This window comes from Lates calcarifer, linkage group LG4, assembly GCF_001640805.2.
Source record: "Lates calcarifer isolate ASB-BC8 linkage group LG4, TLL_Latcal_v3, whole genome shotgun sequence".
Taxonomy (NCBI): Eukaryota; Metazoa; Chordata; class Actinopteri; family Centropomidae; genus Lates; species Lates calcarifer.
This window is the reverse complement of record NC_066836.1, coordinates 20,906,926-20,930,888: the sequence shown is the minus strand read 5'-3', so window position 1 is coordinate 20,930,888 and position 23,963 is coordinate 20,906,926. Positions and strand designations below refer to the sequence as shown.

General features: G+C 37.9%; 2 protein-coding genes across 2 annotated transcripts; both read left to right on the top strand.

The window, feature by feature from the left end:
- Positions 1-2,179: 2,179 nt before the first annotated feature.
- LOC108883974 (cAMP-dependent protein kinase inhibitor alpha) lies at positions 2,180-5,461 on the top strand. The gene is made up of 3 exons (XM_018677574.2): positions 2,180-2,492; positions 3,023-3,213; positions 4,847-5,461. Exons 2-3 carry the CDS (start codon positions 3,051-3,053, stop codon positions 4,918-4,920), a joined length of 237 nt encoding a protein of 78 aa, XP_018533090.1. The 5' UTR covers positions 2,180-2,492; positions 3,023-3,050; the 3' UTR covers positions 4,921-5,461.
- A 2,099-nt stretch (positions 5,462-7,560) lies between these two features.
- Positions 7,561-23,676, top strand: lyn (LYN proto-oncogene, Src family tyrosine kinase). The gene is given in 14 exon segments (XM_018677573.2): positions 7,561-7,772; positions 12,715-12,851; positions 13,374-13,416; positions 14,693-14,795; positions 15,368-15,466; positions 15,790-15,823; positions 15,825-15,894; positions 15,984-16,133; positions 16,868-17,020; positions 18,956-19,138; positions 19,467-19,543; positions 20,641-20,794; positions 21,253-21,384; positions 22,541-23,676. Coding segments are annotated over 13 exon segments (1,533 nt in total). The 5' UTR covers positions 7,561-7,772; positions 12,715-12,719; the 3' UTR covers positions 22,744-23,676.
- The last annotated feature ends 287 nt before the right edge of the window (positions 23,677-23,963 follow it).

Genomic DNA, 23,963 nt, shown 5'->3' with positions numbered 1-23,963 from the left:
GAACATATCATAGCCACTGCAAATGAAAAAGGACTTAGGCTACTTCAGTCATAATATAGGCTATATTTTAATTGCAATTGTTTAATTTCATAATACTATTCAGCAGCCATGGGCAGTCTGCACGTTATTGTCAGTTACAGAAAAAACAAAATGCTACTGGAAAACCCTGAGATTATAGAGAGGTAAAGCACAACAGTATTAACAGCCAGTGAATGAGAGAGCTATGTCTCTGTGGATCCTGTCACCAGTACAGATCTAAAAGTAGAGTGGTTCTGCGTGGCTTCTGAAGCTGGTGGGGGTGATCTGATCTCAACTCTCTGCTGCTAATCAGAATCCTTTTCAAAACTTCCCAGGTTCTGTTCTGCTGAAACCCTGCAGCACAAGTGCAAAAAGGAGGGGGTGTTTCCACAGCAACATAGTCTGAGACACTCATACTGGTCACAGTTAGAGCTGGAGTCATGGACTGTTTAAAGGTCAATACTGAAAACAATGTTTTTCTATATTTCCCCTGTAGTTTTATGCATTATTGTTTACAGTTCATGAAATTGAAATCATCCTTTTGTCTTTACAATACGGAAGGAGCTATATTTAATACTGATTCACTGACTATAGACACATTACTCTACAAAACGTATGGCTGCTGGTGTCAGTGAGTAACATATTGAATCCCTACCCTCTCCAGAGGTGTGGACTTAAAGTGTAACTTAACACCAAGCTGAAAAGCAGTGTTTTGATGGGTGTGGTAGGGCGTGGTCAGACTTGTTACAGTGATGTCACAGCTGGGTGTCCAGGAGTACACCTCACTGCAACAAGGTAAGAGAATTAGATTTTCATTAATTTACTCTTTAAAATGAGAAATGATTTCAAAGTAAGATTAATAATGAAATTCCTGCAATGTAAGAAATGGCCCTTTAGTCCACCAAGGCCCTCTCAATGCACAGTCCTGTTTGGCGCTTCTTATAACAATAGCTTATTTTGGGTGAGTTGAGCGAGTGTTGACATTTAGTCAGACTAGGTGATGCACATCCTCTGTGGAAAGAGGAAATACATTACAATACATATTCTGTATAAAGATAACTGTTCATTTTGTTTAGCTCTGTTGTTATAACTGGATGTGTTGCTAGACGTTTACATTAAATATATTTTCTTAATCACATATGATCACATAATCAGAAAATCTGTCTTGGCTCACTCCAACACTGAATTTGTGAAGGTTTGCAGTGAAAAAAGCTACATTCATTCATGCTGACAAGAGCCTCCCCCTGTGGTTTCAATGAGTATTGCACAGCATTGTCTTGTCAGTATAACTTCTCATCACCACAGAGGAGCAAACATCTTCAACACTAATGCACCATGTGTCACTGAGCCCACAGCATCTCCTCTTATGTGATAGTCAATTCAGAACTGTTTTTACAGAGAGATCTTTCGTGTTGAATCAAAATGTGTCTAATTTTAGGAGCCAGACTTGATGCAACGTGACCTCACTCTGATGACAGCTCTCTGTTTATGATAGAGCAGACCAATATATTATTATATACAGTGTATATAATACATATAGTGTATGTTATTTGAATCAAATTTGAGCTGTATCATAGCTGTATAACAATAAATACATGTATGTTAAGTCTGTCTAAAACTATTAATATTTATTATGTGACTGTAGTTACTCTATTTTATTGTTGCCTTTAAGTCTTTTCCGTGTTTACAATAATATTATTTTCATTATTGGTTAATCTGACAAATGTTTTCAATGAAATAATTAATTATTTTGTTATGACAGGTTTTTATTTTGTCAGACCAATAGCCCAAATATATTCAATTATATTAGACAAGAAAAAGCAGTTAGTGCTCATATCTGAGAAGCTAGAAGCATTAAATAATTGGCATATTTGCTTTAAAATTGACTTAAATGTTGACTGATGAATAATAATCCTCATTAGTCTGTATTTAAAAACAGCACAGACCTGCATTTTTATCTGTGTGTCTGTTTTCTTTATTTTTTTCCTAATCTAAAACAACAGCCCAACAGCCAACAACATAGATAGATAGATAGATAGATGAATGGATATTTTACGAGGAGACCCTGAATGCGTCACCATGCTCGGTGCTGCTTAGAGCCCTCTCCTCTCATCCTTTTGTGTCTCCTGTCCAATCAGCGTTCAGACGCGGTTTGTTGGTTTGTTGGCTGTTCATTGGTCGCGAAGGAGGAAGATGCGACGGCCATGGAGAATAGGTTGGGGACTCCTCAAACCGTCCTGTTGAAGTGATTGATGTAGTTGCATTATTTTCATGCGCTGACTCGTCGCGGTATGTAATGTGAGGCACTTTTATTTGTACCCGCTGCTCGGTTTTGGTGGGGTTTTCTTTTCTTGCGTTTGTGTTGGATCGGTCTGGTTGATGTGATGTCGGGCCCGTCGCTCTGCCTTGTAGGTGAAGTCACTCCCTAGTAATGTAGCTTCGGGTTATAACAACTGTTAGAGCGATCACTGAAGGTAAGAACATGACTCAGACACAATAAAATCACATTATGAGTTATTATAAGATTCTGTTATCTCTATCTTATTACATATAGTCGCGCCTTTACATGATACATGACTTGTGGGCCTAATTATGGACGGACTGCCTGGATTAGCATCAGGTACATTGTAAAGCTGTTGGAAATTAATGAAAAGCAGAACTGTTAAGACATAGGTTATATATATGTAGGTTTCAAAATAACTGTTAACCTATTAAAATGGACATTGCAGTCCTATTACTGCCATTTTGAGTAACATATTTCATTTTATACACACACACACACACACACACACACACACACATATACACACTACATATATATATATATATATATATATATATATATATATGTATATGCAAGTATAATGTCATATAAAGTTATGTGAGGACTGGGTCTTTCAAGCAGCTTTGCCCAGTTTAAATGTTATACGTTGCTATTTTCTGATATGTGGAGGCCAACCTTTAGGGGTGTGTGTTAAATACAGCTGTTTCTTTCTTCTCACAGGTGTTGCTGTGTGAACAATGCACAAGCGATGTCTGATGTTGAGGCCACGTATGCAGACTTCATTGCTTCTGGCAGGACAGGACGGAGGAACGCCCTGCACGACATCCTGCAGAGTCCCACCGACCCCGAGGGACGAGAGCTGCCCCTCACCCTGTCTCTGTCCCAGCTGCACATCAACGCAGGAGGGGGAGGTAAATCACTGTGTTATACTGTAATATACTGCATTGTGTTGGACCAGTGTTATGTATTCACATAGAAGTTGGTAGTATTTTGTTTTTGGTCAGAAGATGGAAGAGATGCATTACATTATCTTTTCTATCAATATAATGGATTTGATGTCGACTGAGGCCTGGCTCCAGAGTGTAACACAATGTTATGAATGAAAAATAACATTGCATGTAGAAAGAGCCATAGTACCTTCAGGCTCTATAAGGAAACCATTGCCTGTATATTTTTTTTTTATTTCAGTCTGTTCAAAAGAAAATAAAATGTATTTGCAACAGCAGACATTGTGGCCACATACTGTTTATTACCTAACTGTGTCATCAGCAACACATTTACTGTAAGTCTGGTCCACTTCTGATTCCATGTGAGTAGGGCTGGGTGATATGGGAAAAAGCATATCACGATAAGATTTTTCATATCGGTCGATATTGATATATATCTCAATATAAATCAAACCACTATTTCTGTCAAACTTAGAAGTTCCTTTTAACACCTAAGAGATATGAAGATACCATAAGCTCAATTTTAGGGCTGCACCCTAATTGTTGACTATTTGATGCATCAGTCAGAAGACTCTAATTCACATCACAGAGGGTCATTGGACGAGGACTATATACATTTTGTAGCAGTGGTCCACCGCAGCACAGTTATTGCTGCTGCTGTAATAGGACTATTATAAATTTGCAAAATACTCGGTTGAGCCGAGAAGGAGAGAGAGAAAGATGAGACAAAGAGAGCAAATAGTAGCTAACTTTAAGTCAGATTTGTATTTTGTATTTCCTACTGTGGCAAATTCAAGTCTTCATTCTCAGGATAGAAGGATTCTTCACATGGACTAATTCAGAAGCTGTTTTTCTTTTTTAATGGTGCATGGTCATGGTGTGCAGGAACACTTTGAAGGTGTTCTGTTGTTCAGGGCTGTTGTATTCTAAATAAAGAGAGACAATCTTGAAAAAAATAGCCAGGCTTGATATTGATCAGTCTTCAGCTGTATGGGAATAACAGACCCTGTTCGCTGGACCTAGCTATGCACAAAAAAGATGAAAAAAGAAGCTAGAAAGCTACATAACCTTTCAAAATGAGATTGTCATCATTTCCAAGGTATACTGGACGCTTCATTGTCCCTGAAGGGATGATAAAATATATAAAAAGTTATTTGTAATTCAGAACTTAGGTTTTTGTGCCTCTCCTGATGTAGTGTAGGTAAGCTGCAGAGCTGCATTGCTGTAGGGCTCAGTGCTGCAGAAATAGTCTTAAGAGTCTTTCAGTATTTTGTTAGCTGTAAATTCACTACTAACTGGTGAGTTTTTGCTTTTTATTTCTTTTCTTTTATAGAAAGAATCTATAAAATATAATCTGATTGAGACAATAAATATTTGAGTCAGAGGGACAGTGATCTGATTTTCATATCACGCTGACATGAAGAGCAACCAGTGGCTTTCTGGGGAACAGGAAAAATCCATTCATCAATCGAAGAAGCTGGGGAATGGGTTTGCAAATGGACTAGTGTATGCATCTAAAGACATACAGAAACACTGGTAATGTCCTTTTAATGATGATAAGTTAAAAAATGTCCCCTTTTCCTCTTTTGTTCTCCAGAGGGAGACGACACAGAGGACAGCCAGAGCTCCTCCTCCTCAGCACAGAGGGAGGCAGAGCAGAGGAACAGCTAACCTGTATGTGTGATGTGTGCGTTACGTGTGATGAATCTGTTTGTCCAAAGTGGGCTGGTAGCCGCAGGGTAGCACCACCACAGCTGTGGTGCCTATAAGCAGTGCATTGACACCCAAAATCCACTGTAGAGGTGCTGTGCTGTGATGTGATCATCCAGTGGTCTCATGTACCTGTGGCTCTTCTGTGTAATAGAAAAACAGACTGATTGCAGGGGGTTTTTCAGAGCCAGTGTAAGCAGGAAGACACATTTGTAACTCTTGTAAAGCTGATTTTACTTTCAGTCTTAGTTACTAAACACACAGGTTGGACGACTGGAATGAAAAGAAAAAATAGACAAAGATCCTATGTGAGTTTTGTAGTAGTGTAAGCAATTTGTAAGACCACTGAGACGTGCTGATGTAATGGGTCACAGTGGGAGTAGCATGTTTGTAGAGGTAGTGATGCTGATAGAGATTATATTGCCAGTTAATGGCTTGTGCTTCCTTTAAATTGACACTGCTGTAGAGGGAATTGGACTACTCAGCTGTAGTGGCTGGAAAACACCATGAACAAAAACACTGGGGTCTGTGTTTGCTGAACAAAATCCAGATGTGTACTGTATGTGAAACTGGCCTATACTGTAGGAAGGCAGCACTGGGGAGGTGGTGTGACAGCGCTCTGTTGACACCAAGAATACCTTTACATTTAGTGGGGATGACATACGCATTTAAGTGGCTCAGTGATTTAAAAAACAAATGATGATGGTATACTACTGTATCTTTTAAAATGTTTATACCTTTTTTTTTAAACCTTTCTAATGATGCCATTATAATCACAACCTTAAACTGAGAATTAGATGAAAAGATTGATACCACTCTCATGTCAGCACACTAACCATGTAGCTGGAACCAGCTGAAGGTTAGTTTAGCTTAGCAGAAAGAGGGGAAACAGCTAGCCTAGCTATATCTGAGAGGAGCGAAATCCCCCAGTAAATCTAAAGTTCACTAATTTCTTTATACGATTGTTTAATTCATACAAAAGCTGAAGTTAACCATTAGCCAACTTAACTATTTCTGGGTTGCCAGGCAACCAGCTGAGACTCAAGGAAAGTAGCGGTAATTTTTCCTCTTCAGTTTTTGAACGAATTAAACAAATTAGACATAACAAGTTATTTAATGAGCTTTAAAGCAGCTCGTAGACAGACTGTGTTATATTTGGACAGAGCCAGGATAGCTGTTTTCTCCCTGTTTCTAGTCTTTCTGCTAAGCAAAGAGAAAAGCTCTAAAGGTCTGGTATCAATGTGTCTATTGATTTGTCCTGACCTACAATATTCTCTATTTTCAGATTTTTGACGTTTGGATTTCCATTTCTAATTTAGCTGTAAGTTTTCTGGTGTTTTAAGGAGCATTAATTAACCCACCGATTAGCCAAGTGTCTTCCTCCATCCTCTGCTTATGTTGTTCACTAACGTACTTTAATCTCCTGATGAAGGAGCTCTACTGTCGGTATTCTTGATTTAGAAAACAGATCCTGATTCATTATTATTTACCAACTGTAGAAAAAGTAAGCTCCCTGCTCCAACTACACATTTTGCATACAGATGTGAGAGCGGTATCAGTCTTCTCATCTAAATCTCAGTAGTAGTAAGTGCATTTCCCAAAATGTCAAACTATTCCTTAAATGTAGATATGCAATACTCAGTGGAGCTTCCAGTAAGTGTAACATGTTTGTGTGAAAGTTTGTCTCTGACACTGAGGCTGAACTACATTCCTGCTACTTTGTGTAATAATGGATACATACCATAATAATCATCCATAAAGATGATCGATGCATGCACTTTTGAAACTGCCCATTTTGTCAGTTTTCTCCCCAGTTTTACAGAATATAATTTTACTGTAAGACTAGCAGCTTGACTGAATCTCATTCTTATTCATGCTGATGATAACAGGGCAAATGTAGATCTTTTTTATAATACTCATTCAGTCAGGTTTTCAAATTGTGAACTGCCATGTGAATGTATAGTGACTCACTCCCGCTTCAGCTACACTGTGTGAAACCCAGCTGTTCATAACTCAGCATGTAGACGTGTGGCAGATGCATGATTCTGCTAAATGTGTAAGTGTTTGTCTGACTGTCTATAACCATATTTTCTACTTCTTGTGTCAAACAAAGTGAAATAAATAATGGATGACAGTAAAAGGCCATGTTTCCTGTGTTATTGTACTTCAGCAGTTTGGCCAACAGATAGCACTGTGGGAGAATTTATCAAACTTGACACTACAACATGCATCACACTCAAAATATGGGGGGAAAAAACTGTCAATATTATGTTTTAACACTGATGTAACCATTGTCAACAACTGAACGAGATTAATTATTTGACAAAAATAAATAAGGAAATGTGAGAGGCTGCTGTAATGGTTAATGTTTGCAGATGCTGGAGAGATTCTGTTGGTCCTTGTTTTTGTGACATATTGTAAAGCTCCTCTCTGCCTCTATATTACCAGGTTTGTTTTCATCTATAAAGGCCTGAAAGACCATCCGTGGGCTACGCCCCTGTGAATGTGTCTGTGTGTGTGTGTGTGTGTGTTGCTGATTATGCAAATAATCATTAGACAATTGTACCAGGAAGTTTCAGTAAGAAAGAAAAACCCCCGACCAGTTTGCCTAGGTTCCTCATTCTGGTGGGTGAGTGTAACAGTCCATGTCAACTTGCTGACCGATTTGTCAAGCCAAACACCACCAGTCTGACAGTCAGCCAGCCTGTATATGAGTCTGATGAATATCACAGAGAAGAAATCTGAGGACTAAAAGACATCTAAACACTGGATTAACTGTTTCCTTAACCAGGGAGGGATACACAGTGAGAGAGGTAAGCACAAATGCACGTAAGGTGTGAATGAAACCAGTCAGAAATGTGTCTGTGTGTCTGAGCACACACTCGCAAACACAAACACACACTAAGAGAGAGTTTAATTGGTGGAAAAATGTAAATGTTGAGTAATCAAACTGGAGATTTTCATTTTAATTACATTTTTAAACTATGAATCAATTTGAATTTTTTTAAAATTAGTTTTATTTTTAATATTTCAGTTACTGTTGGATTTCTCTTCAGTGTAATGGACAGTTTTACCCTCAGATTGAAGTATGAATTTTTTTATTAAATTTTAAGTAGAGTTTTTTAAGGGTTTGACATTTAGTCAATTAATAAATCACCTGTTTACCCTCATTTGATGTAGGTTTTCGTTAGCATCACAGTGAGCCATGTGATCACATGTATCAAATGCTGACATCAAACTCCACTCTGGTTTACTTCTTCTCCTCTGTCTCCTTTCATTTCTTCACCTCTCCGGTCCTTGGCTCAGCCAGGAGGAAGGAGAAAGTCTATGTGTTCGTCATAGGGACATAGAGTGTGTGCGTGTGCTGGCTCCTAATCTATTCAGACCGCTGGTTTCCGGCTGTTTGCTGACTGTCAAGTTAAAAATATAACAGAGCCACTGAACCAACAAAGCACATACCAACCCTGTTAAAGACCACCCAGCTGCTGGTTTTAACACTTTAATTCACTAATGTTTTATATGTGCAACCACATATAAAGTTTTGTCTTTTTTCCTCAGATTTTCTCCACTGTCACCTCATATTGAGACACGTTAAGCTCCATTTCTGGTTTTCAGGTGTGTGCTTTCTCTGTTTGCCATTGGGCTGATGGTGCTCAAACCTTATTTTCCCTAACTCTTATCCATCAGTCTACGTCAGCCTGGTGCAGTTGTGCAGCGTTACACTGCACAAGATCTGAATGTCTGCCACCTGCTCTTTGAGTACAATAACCACCACAGTTTCATATATTATTACTGAAAACTGTAAAATGGACTTAATTTCCCTACTAACATAAGTATCATTATGTTGTATGTTTATGTATTATTCTGCTATTGGAAGCCTTAAAGCATGAAGTTTTAATGATTTTAGATTGAATGTATCAGAATCAGTGCCTCTCTGGGGGAGGCAGAGGCAGTTAGCACCTGTCAACAGGTATTCGTGATTCAGGATGAAACCTACTGACCTTGGTGATCCCTTAACTTTTCCTAAACTATCACCGGCAGGTCAAAATCTTCTAGCCTCATCAGTGTGAGCATGGTGCCATGCTGAGATGCTAGCATTCATCTTTAAAAATTTCCGTTCCTCAATCCAGCCTCACATGACCTGGGGTGGTGATAGACTTGTTAACTAACAATCTAAGTCAGATTCAGGTTAAGAATGCCCTGACTCTTGCCTCATGAATATCTTTGGGGATAATAGCAACTATTGTTTTGTGTGCTGCTCTAACACCAAGGTCGAAGAAACTTAATTTCCTCAGGGACAAAAGCATAATAATTTGGTGGACAAGGGTAGGTGAAAAGAAGTGCTATCAATGTGTCTTTGTAGCTGCTTTTGGAGATGATACAACTAAAGACGTTTTACTGTTTATGATTTGACTATAGATTTTATATGGCCGATTGTTTCTCTTGACTTCAACCTACTTTATTTTCTGACTGGCCAAACACCATTTACCATAAAGTCCATTGTCCCCTAATAACTTCAGTTTCCTGTTGTGGAGCATTCATTGCCCTGCAGGACAAGCTAGGTTTGTTCCTTCTTTCTCTGTTTGTGTTGTTGAATCAAGAACTTTTCTTTCCCATTGAAAGAGCAACGGTGTTGTGTACATTGTTTTTAGAGAAAGGTTACGACCAACATGTACTTCCCGCTCCTGTGACGCTTCAGTTTCCCCGTGTGATATCAATAAACTGATCTTATCTAATCTCATCTGAGATCATCACTCTGTTGTTTAGTTATAAAAAATAAAAACTATCTCTCTCTCTTTCTCTCTCTCACACACATACACACACGTGCATATATGCACACACACACTCAGAGACATGACCTAATACTGAAACTGAGAGAAAAAAGAGGCGATAAACAATGAGGAAGTAAATACTGAGTATTTAACATATAATATATTAGCTTAAGAGCTGGTTTAACCAAGCTGACAGACTGGTTAAATATTATCTAGTGGGTCCAAAGTTTGAATATCATGTGTATGCCAAGTTTCCCCATCGAAGAAAACTGCTAAAACTTCTACCAGATATAAACATAAACATAAATCTTTTTCTTCATACCATCTACATATGTGTGTATAGTTGTAAGCATCCATTTCACAGTTCCCTATTTAAGTCATAAAAATCACATAATATTCCAGGCCTAGTTCAACTATATAACTTCATATATATACTTTATATATAACTTTTGCAAATTAACCTCATTGCTGAAATTTGTGCATAAAATTAGTTTACAAGTAGTTTAACTTCTATATGCCTTACTATGCCTAATTTCTACAGAAAACTACACACCATATTGCATGGCACATGCAACTGCCATGGTGTGTCAGTGTTTGTGGACATTAATAGAAAAACTACAACAATAAATCTTTTACAGCGCTGAATGAACTTCAACTTAGACGCATGGTGATGAAATGAGATGCTGACAGCAGAGCAAAGCAGAATAATCCATATAGTTCTTTTAGTGATTTTTTTTTTTTTTTTTTGACTGAAGCTGGCAGTTATAGGTATATTGTGTGTTCACTAGTTAATTTCTATGCCAAGAAACACTGAACATTTTAGTCACAACTGAATTTTAGTCACAGTAACAACACTTATGCTAGATCAGTTAATCTTAAATGAACAGTTCTTTGCCCTTAGCGCTCCTGAGTCTCACTTTTACCTCCTGGCTCTCTGTGCATGCCTTAAAAAGATACTGTGAACTGTGCTGACTTTACTAGCATCTCTTTCACATCACCACTGTGTCAGTTGTACAAAAATAAAGTATGTCACTTCAGACGACGGGTCTAACAAAAGGTCTCAGGTCTTGTCTTATTTCTCTAAAAATGTGTTTCCTGGATTTGTCTCTCCTTGCATCTCCTCCTTGCTTCTTACACAGGAGGTACTAAGACATGATGATAATATGCAAATGACAGAAAGAAGGAGACAAATGTGAAGCACATCAGGTCGCTCACTAAATTCAATTTGCAGTTGAGGCCTGACAGAGCATCACCAGGGGAGGTACTGTGTACAGTATCTTCTGATGTCTATGGATCACAGATTTAAGACAGTCAGTGAATTGGAGGATTTGACCTCAGATATTTGATATAAAGACTAAAGGGTTAGGGTTAGGGTTAGGGTTGTCAATTGTCTCTAGTCCACTAAAACAGGAAAACTATTTGTACAAGCAAAAACGAAAGCTACACTCCCTACACTGTGGATTATAAAGGAACAGAAAATGTGCTACTTTGGACTGTCATCTAGGTACAATACAAAAACCAAACAATGGAACTCAGTGCAGTAATGTGCAGTAACAACTGATATATCATGAATAAGTTATTATAGCTGCTTTTTATTTTGGCCAGGGTTTTGTCAAAATGTGTCAGTTTATATATATATATACAGATGTGTTTTTGAAAATTAGTGTGTGTAGGTGTTATGATCATATGTATAAATGTGCATGTGTGTGTGTCTAAGTGTGCTGTAGGCCTGTGGTATTTTTTTTTTTTTTTAAATGTTCTTACTATTATTTCAAGAGTTGACTCTTGGGAGATGAATCTGGATCTAACAGAGATCCAAATAAACAAAAAATTAAAACAAGTCTTTGGTCTGTATCCATATACACACCCCAAAGACCACACCAGAGCTTAATAAATAAAAATATATTTCAGAGTGTGTCCCGTCAGTACAGCTGTAATTGTAATGACTTGTATAACTAACCTCTACCATAAATGATGATATTTCACGCAGCTTTACATTAGGAAATACCAACTAAGATGCACAACAGACAGTAATAACCTAAAAGCAGTATTAGCATATAGCTGTTTGTTAGCTAAGTCAGCTACAGCAGAGAGCTACAGAGTCTGCGTGTCAGCCACAGAGCACAGCTAGCACCGGCTATTTGCTGTAGCTAGCCAACACTTTGCTACATTGTTAGACAGGCAAACCATTTAAACCCTGCTGACAGGCAAAGTCTGTCAAGTCATGCACACAAGACCACAAAGCACAAACACAGCCTAAAGTCTGACTCACAGTGGTGACTCTGTGCTCACTTGAAAGCCTTAGGGGACTGGTTCTTCCTCCTCTGTTTCCTTCCATAGTTTCATCTCCAAAGTGTGTGAAAGAAAAATGTGTCATTCATAATTATATGAATGGAATTATATGAATTTTCAAGGAGGAGCAATGTGTCTCTCTGTATTTTGCTTAAGGTGCCGTGTTTAGTGCACTGCATACACCATTACAACTCTCACTACCTTCTGTATCTTACAGGCTCTATTTACCCCTCATATGATGCATCTGATAATGTAAGCACTGACCAACTAGTAGCAAAAAAGAGTCATTCGGACCTGAAGAGCTGCAAAGATAGCTGTGCACTGTTTTTATTGCTGTTCATGTTGTAACTTCGTGATCAGGTGAGGGATTTGACAGTGACTTATATCTGTGACACACAGACCATTAAAAAATCAGCGTAATGATCATTTGCACGTTTTGAATGTGACTTATCCACAAAGTGGTTGGTTACACCAAGTATATATGTGGGTTTCCTTTTTTTAACACCTAGTGCTAAAAAGGGGAGACTGAAATGTGTCACTGGTTTGGTCTTTGTTATTTGTTATTCTAAAATTGAGAGGTTACAGGTGTTAAATACTAATTTTTTTTTAGGTGTTGCTTGTTTCAGCAGCTGTCAATGATAAATGTGTAACAGTCCAGTTCACTCTGCCTTTTTCTCACTTCCTCCTGCAGGCAGGATGGGCTGTATGAAGTCCACGCTGAGCGAAGGTCTGAGCGCAGTTGTGGAGGGGAAGAACAGCGAGCAGACTGTACGTACCGAGCAAACGCACTATGTCAGAGACCCCACCTCCAATACAAAAAACAACATAGTAAGTAGTCAGACAGGTGGGCTGAGCAAAACTAGAATTTCAGTAAAAGATGATAGGATGCTGATTTCTGCTCTCGGAGCAACAATGTGGTGTGGTGCTGATCTTGACACAAAGTGAAAATCTCAGGGAAAATCAAAGCACAGTCATAGAAGTGATGCATTTTACAGTTTTTATGTAATGTGTAAACTTTATTAAATGGATCATGTTGTAAAAGCAAAGTCATTCAGTTCTCAGAGAGTATTTTACAATTCTGTTACACCCTTTCCTCATCATTCGGAAAATTGTGACTCAGATATTTCCTAATGAACAGAACTTCTCTGCCTCACAGGAAGATGGCTATCAGAGTATCAGAGTGAATGCCTAGTGATGACTGTTAAAATGATAGATAGATAGATAGATAGATAGATAGATAGATAGATAGATAGATAGATAGGATGTTATAACTTTTGTGTTGGAAGCAATTTGTCTCTCTGTCATCATATAACATTTATATCTGTAATTGTGAAAACTCTGCCTTTGCAGAATAACTCCCTGCTACCTGGTCAGATGTTCCAACAGATGGAAGGTACTCCACATTCTTTCTTTTGGTTGTTTATTTATTGTTTCTTACTTACTGACTCATGTTTGAAGTGGTGTAAAAAGCTAGTACCCTCTGTTCCTGAGGGTACTAGTGTTCCCAGTGCTGTTATTACAGGCCATGTTGAACATTTCTAAAAACACATGACTACAGTACTCAAGAGAATACTCAAGCATGAACCTTTGCCTGCTTGATGTGGCTAGCCAGGTCACATATTCTTGCTAGCTTGATGTTTGCCACAAGGAACAAAGTCAATGCTGTAAAAATAAAGGATAATTTAAGGACAATTTTACTTGAATACTTAAAAGATTACTACTTTGTTACAACACACAGACTGCTCAAACCTCACATTAGCTTTGGGCTGAATTTTAGAATGCCATGACCAATACCTCTAACATGGTCATGTGAGTATTATGTTCAGACAAATTTCAGCATATCTGAACCCCTGCTCTGCATTGTCATTTGCTATTAAATAACCAGCTAGCAAGGCTAGTTACCTAGCTAAGCGACATTTTCCAGGCTAGCTTAACACAAACTGGGGCTAGCATATATTGGCCACTGGTGAGTTTCTGAATTTGTCTATAGATACGTTATATGGAAGCTAAAATGAAAACATCAAAAACATAAATAAATAACTTGAGAAACTAGAAGTATTGACTTATTGAACTGACTTAACATTTAATTCAAAAGGATATTTACTTCTGACATAGTTGGTGGTTAGTGAAGTACTATTGTGGCTACATACTGAGTGAGACAGTGCTTATTTAATATAACGAATATTTTATGAGCTAATTTGAATTAGTATTAATTAGTAGAAGGAGGTGAGAGAAACTCAGCAACACGTCAGTCACAGTCAGACTTGAATATTTAGTTGTTAGAATTGTTCTGCTAGTGTGATACTATGTCAGAGACCCCACCTCCAATATAAAAAACAACATAGTAAGTAGTCAGACAAGTGGGCTGAGCAAAACTAGAATTTCAGTAAAAGATGATAGGATGCTGATTTCTGCTCTCGTAGCAACAATGTGGTGTGGTGCTGATCTTGACACAAAGTGTCAAGTACTATCTGTTGTTACCATTTGTGGGTTTGTTCATCAATTCATTGTCTGACATGACTGTACAGTACAAATGCTTATCCTGCATCACATATATTACAGTGATAAGATAATGCATTCTTGTTATTGATAATTGTACTGTGGGCCTATGTGTTTTGCAGCGCAGTATCTAACATGCCAATATCTTTTTCTCTTTCATCTCTTTGTAGAAAGGGGGGTTGGCAAAATAGTGATCAGCCTTTACCCATACGCAGCCACACACCCAGATGACTTGGGGTTCAAGAAAGGAGAAAAGATGAAAGTCTTAGAGGAGTGAGTATCTGATATTGATATAAGAGTGATTCAACTCCAGGAAATGTTATTCATCATTTATCTACTGCATCACGTAAGGCAGAAACCAAAGATGAAAGCTTACACAAGTTATGAAACGGAGCAGTGTTTAAACTGCAACTGCATGAGGAGACTGTCAGGGACAGAACAGTTCACCTCAGCCTTTTAAACCCTGGTAGTTGGTTCATCATTACAGAGTCTTTCATCATCAAAAGTGAAAACTCATTGAACATAATTGAAATTCTAATCAAGATCCAAATGTTTCAAGAGATATCAACATATGTCAGGCTAAACTTGAAGACGTATGCAATGGATGATGCTTAAGATCTGCAGAAAGGATCTTTCAAGTCAGTACATCCATTAAAAACAATATTCCACTCACTGTGAGCATCACATACAGTATGAGGTTTAGCTAAAAAAAAATAATATATGATGTTTATAGATTTTTGTGTTTGTAAACTACCTAAAATGAAAATACTGGATTAAAAAAGCATGTGAGGAAGTAGGTGCTCTGTCAACACTGACAATAGAATATGAATTGATATTTATTGCAGACGTGGTGAGTGGTGGAGAGCAAAGTCATTGATAACCAACAAAGAAGGATTCATCCCATCCAATTATGTTGCTCAAGCTGACACCATGGAAACAGAAGAGTGAGTAGCTACATCTAAATAAATGACTATAGGTTCTCAACGAGTGGATTTTGGTTTGTTTTGTGAAAAACCTTTTACAGACTATATTGTTTCATGCTGACAATTGCACAGATACACGGTACATTGTATAAAAATACTTAATCTACATCAATTTAAGGGTGAATTTTATTAAAAACTATAATTCTATATCAACTTCCCATATTCACAAAGATTTTCAAGACTTGCCACCGCTGAGGTGCAGTTTGTAAAAAATAAGTAGGAAATCAATATGAATATGAGAACGCCCCTTTGGTAATATTCAGTGTGTGTCCTGTTCATTGCAGGTGGTTTTTCAAGGACATAACAAGAAAAGATGCCAGAGAGGCAGCTGTTGGCTCCAGCAAACAAACCAGGCTCTTATCTTATCAGGGAAAGTGAAACATCAAAAGGTATGAAAAACACAACAGCGCTGGGAAACAGGCATACACTCAAAAAACAATCTACTCTATCTCTCTTATATTTTCTGATTTTCCCACAGGGAGTTACTCACTGTCCATCAGAGACGTGGACACCCAGAGGATAGATTCAGTCAAACACTATAAGATAAGGATGCTGGATAATGGCGGCTACTACATTTCTCCTAAAATCTCATTCCCTGACATTGGCAGCATGATCAAACACTACCACAGTGAGTACGACTCTGAGTAGAGAACTTAAAGAGTGACTTAAGGTGTGAAAGGGCACACTTATTCATCACTGCAGCTACTGGAGCTCAGCAAAGGCTGCTTTTTAAGGGATTTTAAGTTACTCTTTCATTAAAAGATACAGCACAATATCCCTTATCTAGTCCCTTATCAAGTCCTAAGCCTATACTATGTTTGCAAAACTTGGTGTGAAATGTTGATTATTCTACAAATTAGACCTTTACTTATACCACATTATCTTTACTTAGAAATACCATTATTTGAGAGTTAGATCAGAAGATTAAAGGTGGCGCACGGCATAGCTTAGTATAATGACTGCAAGCATGAGTAGAGTAGAGTTAGTCTGCTAGAACTTCTATACAGTATGTGCTTGGTTTAGTCTGTATATAAACAGATATATACAAAATTACAAGTCATGCTTTTATGGGGCGTTGCATACTGAAACTATTTCTCTGAATTCTTGGAGTCTCCACTGGTTTTCCAGCACCTCAGTGATGCCAGCACTTGTGGAGGAGCCAGGCTAGCTGTTACTTGGGTTCCAGTCTTTATGCTGAGCTTAGCAAATTACCTCCAGGCTCCAGCTCCATCACACAAATGATCCTGATCCTCCAAAAAAAGATGAACATACATGCCATGTTATTCTTTACCAAGGAATATTAAACACTAATGTAGAGATATACAGCAGTTCTCAGTGTGCATTTCTGTGTGTGCCTTCCAGACAAAGCAGATGGCCTGTGTCGTAAACTGGACCGTCCATGTGTAAAACCCAAAGCTCAGAAACCATGGGACAAAGATGCATGGGAAATTTCCAAAGAGTCTATTAAGATGGTGAAGAAACTAGGAGCAGGGCAGTTTGGAGAAGTCTGGATGGGTGAGTAAAGAGAAAGATTGTACCTTTCCATTTAGGACACTGTGGAGTTTATTTGAAATGAAGACAAACATCAGTAATACCTTTAATATGAGTTAGAGGCTTCCACACAATTTCGCCAATTCCACCCCAATTCATTCACCTTTAGATATACTGCAAATGACAATTTAGTTTAGCAGGTCAGAGGATTTCTCATTCCTCTGTCTCATTTATTGTAAATTCGAAGCTGCAGAAGTCAACACCACAGGGAAGTTACATTTCCTCCTAATTGAAATGAAATGACTTCCCTCTCTTGTTCTACATGAGGCGTGTTATTTTTTGGTGACAACGTACAAACGTTATGTGAAAGTACACTCAAATGTGTCCACTCGTGCTGCTGCAGCAAACTGGCTCAGGAACATCACAGGTAAGTGTTGTCAGTGTTTTCATCTATGGAGGAAATGTTTGAGTCTGAAGGGAGATTTGCATTGGAAGTGTGGGAGCAGTGATCTCACACACACACACACACACATTCCAGAAAGAGTGTGTGGGAAGATCTACCAGAATTTTACAGTAATAAACATATTCTTTGGACCGCTGACTAAGTACTCACACAACCTGCTGCAATTCTTTGAAAAAACAGGTATATGACAGCAGAGTGGTGAAGTGTTTATAGGTTTATTTGTGGGTTGGTGATATCAGGGATCATGGTTCCATATATAAGGGTTTTCTCTGAAATGTGTAAGACCACTGTTTTATTCTTGGTCATGATACTGTATGGCATGAAATACACTGAAAAACACCTGAGTAAATACAGAGAAGCCTGGTCATAAATGTTATAAAGGATCTTTTCAATCTTAAGATTAATATGAATTCATTGTGCTGTTGCAGTATGTTTGGATGATTTACATTCATGGCCAGAATGAAAAAAACAAATGATGTTTGTTTCACTGACGGTATGCCAGCTGGCTCAAGCACCGAAACACATAAAAACACTGTGGAAATGGGATGTAACACCTATGACTTTCAGTGGGTGGAGGAGGAGGGGTGTTCAGGTTCTTATCAGGAAACAGTTGTAGTTTCATGAATAGTCCACAAGCACCACCACCAGCCCACACACACTCTGCCCTCTTTTTATTGTTCATTTAATATGTCAGGTACCTGAAAGACTGCGAGAAGTAAATGTGGCCTGGCATGTTCAACTTCATCACCTAGAAAAAAAAAAGTGAAAAGCATTTAAATGTGCACATCCAGGAATATAATATTCTATTTCCTTGTTACCTGAGCTGCTGCCAAAGCCATCACATTACTAAGCTGCTGCTGCTCTGTATATTTTGTACATTGTACTGTGTGCCAATAACATCAAAAAGTTAATGTCTTCAGGGTTATCTCAGCTTGGACTTCAAGACTTTAAATGTGTTACAGAAAGCCAAAGTTATAAACTGACGCTGCTGAGCTCCAAATATATGAAACATTTAAAAGACAGAAAGGGGCTAATAATAGATGTACCTGTGTGGAAAGATTGTACTAAATTGCAATGTGGGAAATGTGGAGTCCAGCATTTTTGGAACTTGACCACTTCTATGAAGCTACCACTTTCTTACTACTGAACCTCAGCGTATCTAAATGTAACACGCAATTAACTGTATGACTGTGTGACATTTTCCTCAGCTGTCACTGAACCTTAAACGGTAATTATAGTGGTGCTTATTTGCATTTTTGGATGCAATGGAACAATGATATATACAGTACAGTTTTGCATTTGAAAACAGTAACTGTATGTGTAAAGGTATTTAATAATGACTTTACATATTAAAGTTTTAATAAAGATTTAAAAAAAAACAAGTCTTTTTCAGAAGACACAGAAGCCATGCAGCATGTCAAGCAGACGATTTCATACTTTTGTGGAAACTTACTAGTATTCTCCACATCCCACTTCACCCCCTCTCTTTCTGTCAGCTTACTACAACAACGCAACCAAAGTAGCGGTGAAGACTCTGAAGCCAGGCACCATGACTCCTGAAGCCTTCATGGAGGAAGCCAATGTCATGAAGACGCTGCAGCACGACAGGCTTGTGCGGCTCTATGCTGTCGTCACCAAGACAGAACCCATCTATATCATCACTGAGTTTATGGCAAATGGTAACTTTTATGTTCAACACATGTAGCTGATATTCTCAGCGGGGGTGACTTCCAATCAACGCAGAAGTACAGTGATGAAAATAACAATTAGTCATTCAGAGTAAGAATTCTTTTGTAAAACGCAAAGCTCAGCAGGTTAGTGTTGTGACACATGTTAGTCATGATTACACAACTGATCCTTTGACCCATTTCAGGTCAGCAAGACGCCTGTGAAGGGCACATTCAAAAAAACATTCAAACCAAACATTCAAAAAGTAAACATACAGTGCACTCATGAACACTGAGGCACGAGACCCTGACACTGTTTCCTGTCCTGTCTTGTCTTTAGGCAGCCTGCTGGACTTCTTAAAGAGCGACGAGGGATGTAGACTGCTACTACCCAAGCTCATCGACTTCTCAGCACAGGTGATTTTCACACTGACTATGATGAGCTGCTTTGAGCTTGCATTCTCACAGCTCACTCTCCTCATGGTTGTGAAACAGATGTGATGTCAATGTTTCCATTGCTGAACTGAAAGGAGGAACAACAACTGAAAAGTAAAAATCTGAGATGTCTGTGAAATTTCACAGCCTGGGTTCTGTGTTGCTCTGTAGCAACACCACGTTGAGGGGGGTTGGATCAATGAGTTGAGGAAAACTGAGCATGCTGAGCCAAAAGTTATTCTGACTATGATGCATAACTCTTTATTATTTTCAATATTTATGTAATTCATAGGCAGGCAGGTAGACCAAAACCAAAACAAAGTAGAAAGCAAAATGTTTGGATCCTTTTTACTCAGCTCACAGATCACAGCTTCCCTGTGTTTAGATGGAAACTCTTGTGTCTTATTTAATATTTACCCTACAGGGTTTCCTGAAACAAAATACATAATTGAGTTCTATCAACTGCTAGTATATCCTCTTTTAGGTGGCTGAACATGCAATAATGTGAAATTCAGCATATTTACTCAGACAGAAATGGATCAGTTCCTTCAAGAAAAGAAGGGTTACATCATTATTTCCAGGAAAGTTCTTAGAAAATGATTGGGAAATTACAGACTTAGTATGAGTTTCTCATGGTTAAATTTACATTGTGATGGACAATTAAGAAAGAACTTTGAATAAAAAACATATTGAGAACATATAGATAAACATGAGTTGCTGTAGAATTTTTAGTTAAAGTAGATGTTAAGATGTAGGATGTTAAAATAATGAAAAATAGCCACAGGAGCTAAATTCAAATGTGATGACTTTTTCTTATGATCAACTGTCAAAACTCAGTGTGTTCAGTTCATAGATCAGCATATGAGCAAAAAGGCTAACTTCATGTTGGCCTTGTGTTTGTCACCCACAGATCTGTCTAATCAGTCCATAATGTGTCACTCCACTGAATGACTTTGCATGTGGTATCATTTAGCAACTGTTTTATCATGATATTTGTATCTGAGGTATTATTTATTATTTACTCATTTTTCTTCACAGGTTTTCCACAAGTTTTAATGCTGTTTCCTTTGCTGTTGCAGATAGCAGAGGGCATGGCATACATAGAGAAGAAGAATTATATCCACAGAGACCTGAGAGCAGCTAATGTCCTGGTGTCAGAGAGTCTGCTCTGTAAAATAGCTGATTTTGGACTGGCGAGAGTCATAGAGGACGACGAGTACTCTGCCAGAGAGGGTACATTTTCTGTTTGTGTGTCAATGTATTTTTATATTTGGGAATATGTGTGTGTCTCCATTTATGTCTTATGTAAAAGGTTTTTCCCATCACAAATGATGTGACTCCCTCACTGGATGCTTGTGACACATTAACGTAAAAATCCCCTTTCAGAGCCAGAAGCAAAAAGGACTACTTATTTGAAAAGATTAGTGTGTGACAAGCCAGACACTTTTGGTTTTACTTATCGGTTCATCACCATGTGAACCCATACCACAATGCCCACTGCCTCTGATGGCCACAAACACACACACTCTCCACTTCCGTTCATACGTACAGCAGGCTAGGCCACGAAGAAGTGTCATTTACAGATTTTGTAAATGCCATCGCTGATATCTTTGTCTAACCTAAAGATAATCTTGTGTTAATGGTGTTATGAGGTCTGTGAATGAGTGTGTAACTGTGTATGTTCTCCCCAGGAGCTAAATTCCCCATTAAGTGGACAGCTCCAGAGGCCATTAACTATGGTTCTTTCACCATCAAGTCAGACATGTGGTCCTTTGGAGTTCTGCTTTATGAGATTATCACCTATGGGAAAATTCCTTACCCAGGTAAACATTCACTGAACTGTGTGTCATTATTGTGTGTCATTATTTTTTACTGTTTGTGAACTGTTCTGTTGATCACATTCACACTGTGTGATTTCAGTGTGTGAGTGGTGTCACTTCAAGGGATAGTAAATTATAGTAAATTATCGTTGATAGAATTAATAGCAATAGTATTGCTATTAAAAACTGATCATCTTATAAAACATGGTGTTTGTTACAGATTTAACCTCCTCAACCAGCTGCATTTAAATGCTTACACATGAATGCATCAGGAATAATAACACAGTAACGTAATACACAAGTAATTTGCATTAGCAGCTATATATTTTTTTTTTGATAGTTTAAAATATTTTTCTGATAGTACCTCTCCATATCAATGCAGAACTTTTACATGTAACATTGTATTATAATCTATGGTTACTGATACTTACTCAGCAGCATCTGAGCAGTGGTGTCAGCAGCACAATTAATGACATAAATGCATCAGATGTGGAGTTTGCTTTTTGAAGTGATTTTACTTACATTAAGTGGTCTTAGACCAAGTTATATTGCTGAGATCATATTGGCTTATATTCTATTGGGCTTCTGACGTTGACAATAAAAATTTGGCATTGAAAACAAAACCTGAACTGAAAAAGGAAATAGCAGCATATGAAATACTTGTACTGGAAAAAAAACTCTGACACTAAAACAAGTTTCACTGAAAAATAAAACACTGACAAAGAAAAATTGCAGCCTCACAATTTTATAATCCTATTGTGCTCATTGCCTCTCCTCTCTATAGCAAATCAGTGACAGAAATTTAAAACTGAAAACCACTGACAATGAAAAAACACTGACAAAAAAAAAAAAAACACTAATACAAGAGCAAAACATGAATCATTACATCTTGTAATTACATCTTGAAGTTAGTTTTTGTTTTTTGTTTTTTCCAAATATGAAACAAAATAAATGTTCTGAGCACATTTCTCATGTTGGAGGACATTACTTTGACATTGACTGCCCTCTACTGGTGACTTTTATTTTCTATTCTGCAATGAAAAGGGGTCTTTAATTACCCAGAATCCACTGCCACTCTGTGCATAGCACTTCCATGGAGCAGATTTACCCTTCTTTGTTATATTTTCTCACACCTCCATGCTGCCTGTATTGTCCTCAGGTATGACCAAAGGAGAGGTGATGTCCTCGGTGCAGCGTGGCTACAGGATGCCCCAGCCTGACAACTGTCCTGCTGAACTCTACGAAATCATGATGTCCTGCTGGAAAAACAAACCTGAGGACAGGCCCACCTTTGAGTACATGCAGAGCGTCCTTGATGACTTCTACACTGCCACAGAGGGACAGTACCAGCAGCAACCATAGACAGAGACAAAGCCAGAGAGACACTTTCAGAAAGACTTTGACAAATACCTCCAGATTATGTTTGGAGCTGCTTTAGATATTTGTTTTTATTTTCTATTTTTGTAATTTTTTGTATATATGATATATTCTATATGATGCTGTAATCTTTGTGCCATTGGTGTTTACAAATACTGAATTTGCAAAGCAGTTTATGAGGTACACAGGAGAATTTGTGACAAAAATGATAAAGACAGATGAGCATTACATCCAAAAGAAAGAAACAGGGTTAATTGTTTTACTTTTTTTACACCAAACCCTAAATGTCCTGTGAGATTTCAACATGTGTTTGTGTACACAGGAACTGAACAAACAGCTGACATCATACATAGAGATAGGGCTGGATATATAAGGCTTAGTGTTTTGATTGATTTCTGTACAACAGCTGCCTCATACATAATAGCTCTGTGTAAATAATGTGACATTGGCAAGAGGGGCACGCTGTATACAGAGATAGCTGTTAAAATGACTTACAGGTAAAGCAATGATCATAATGCATGATTCTGCAGACTTGATAGACTTCTGTTCACCTCTCCTACTGAGCATTTAGTTATGATTTATTTGACATCTAAATGATTTAAATGCAGACATTATCTTTTTGTTTTTGTTTGTTTGTTTTAACAACTGAGTTGTTTTCTGACCGTTGTTGTTCACATAATCTAAGGTCCATCTCTAGGCAGTAGCCTTTTTCAAGCAGAAACCTCAACATTTCTGTCTGGCCCATGTATGTAAAAGCACTATTCTATGTTGTGATGTCCCATAATGACATTTCCATTTGGGTTGAGTTCAATTTTACATTTCTTGCTAATTGTCTTATAAGCTGCTCTAACAGTGGGACACTCATCCCCTTGATGTTAACAAAAATGCTATTATTTTAAGTAAATACTGTGCTGTTTCTGTTGATTACTGTTTCATTAACCACTGAGGGGTTGATCACCTGTAAGTCCACTTCATATTGAAGTGCTGCTCAGCTTGCTTGTCTTGTTGTTTGTGGAAGTAATTGTGGTATCTGCTGTCTTTATAATTTCATCATTTTAAACACAGTCCTTTAAAATCAAGTGTAATCTGGACAGAGTAAGTCTTTCTGGCTTTGACATTGGATAATTCTTCGTGTTCTTGAGTAAATGTAAAAGTAATTTTCATTTAAATGTAAGACATAAGTAGACAGAGGAAGGGTATCCAGT

Bases quoted from the DNA above. Each gene is read 5' to 3' on its own strand.
- LOC108883974 (XM_018677574.2), top strand. From the start codon at position 3,051: ATGTCTGATGTTGAGGCCACGTATGCAGACTTCATTGCTTCTGGCAGG. The intron at 3,214-4,846 runs GTAAATCACTGT...TTTGTTCTCCAG, and splicing joins CATCAACGCAGGAGGGGGAG to AGGGAGACGACACAGAGGAC.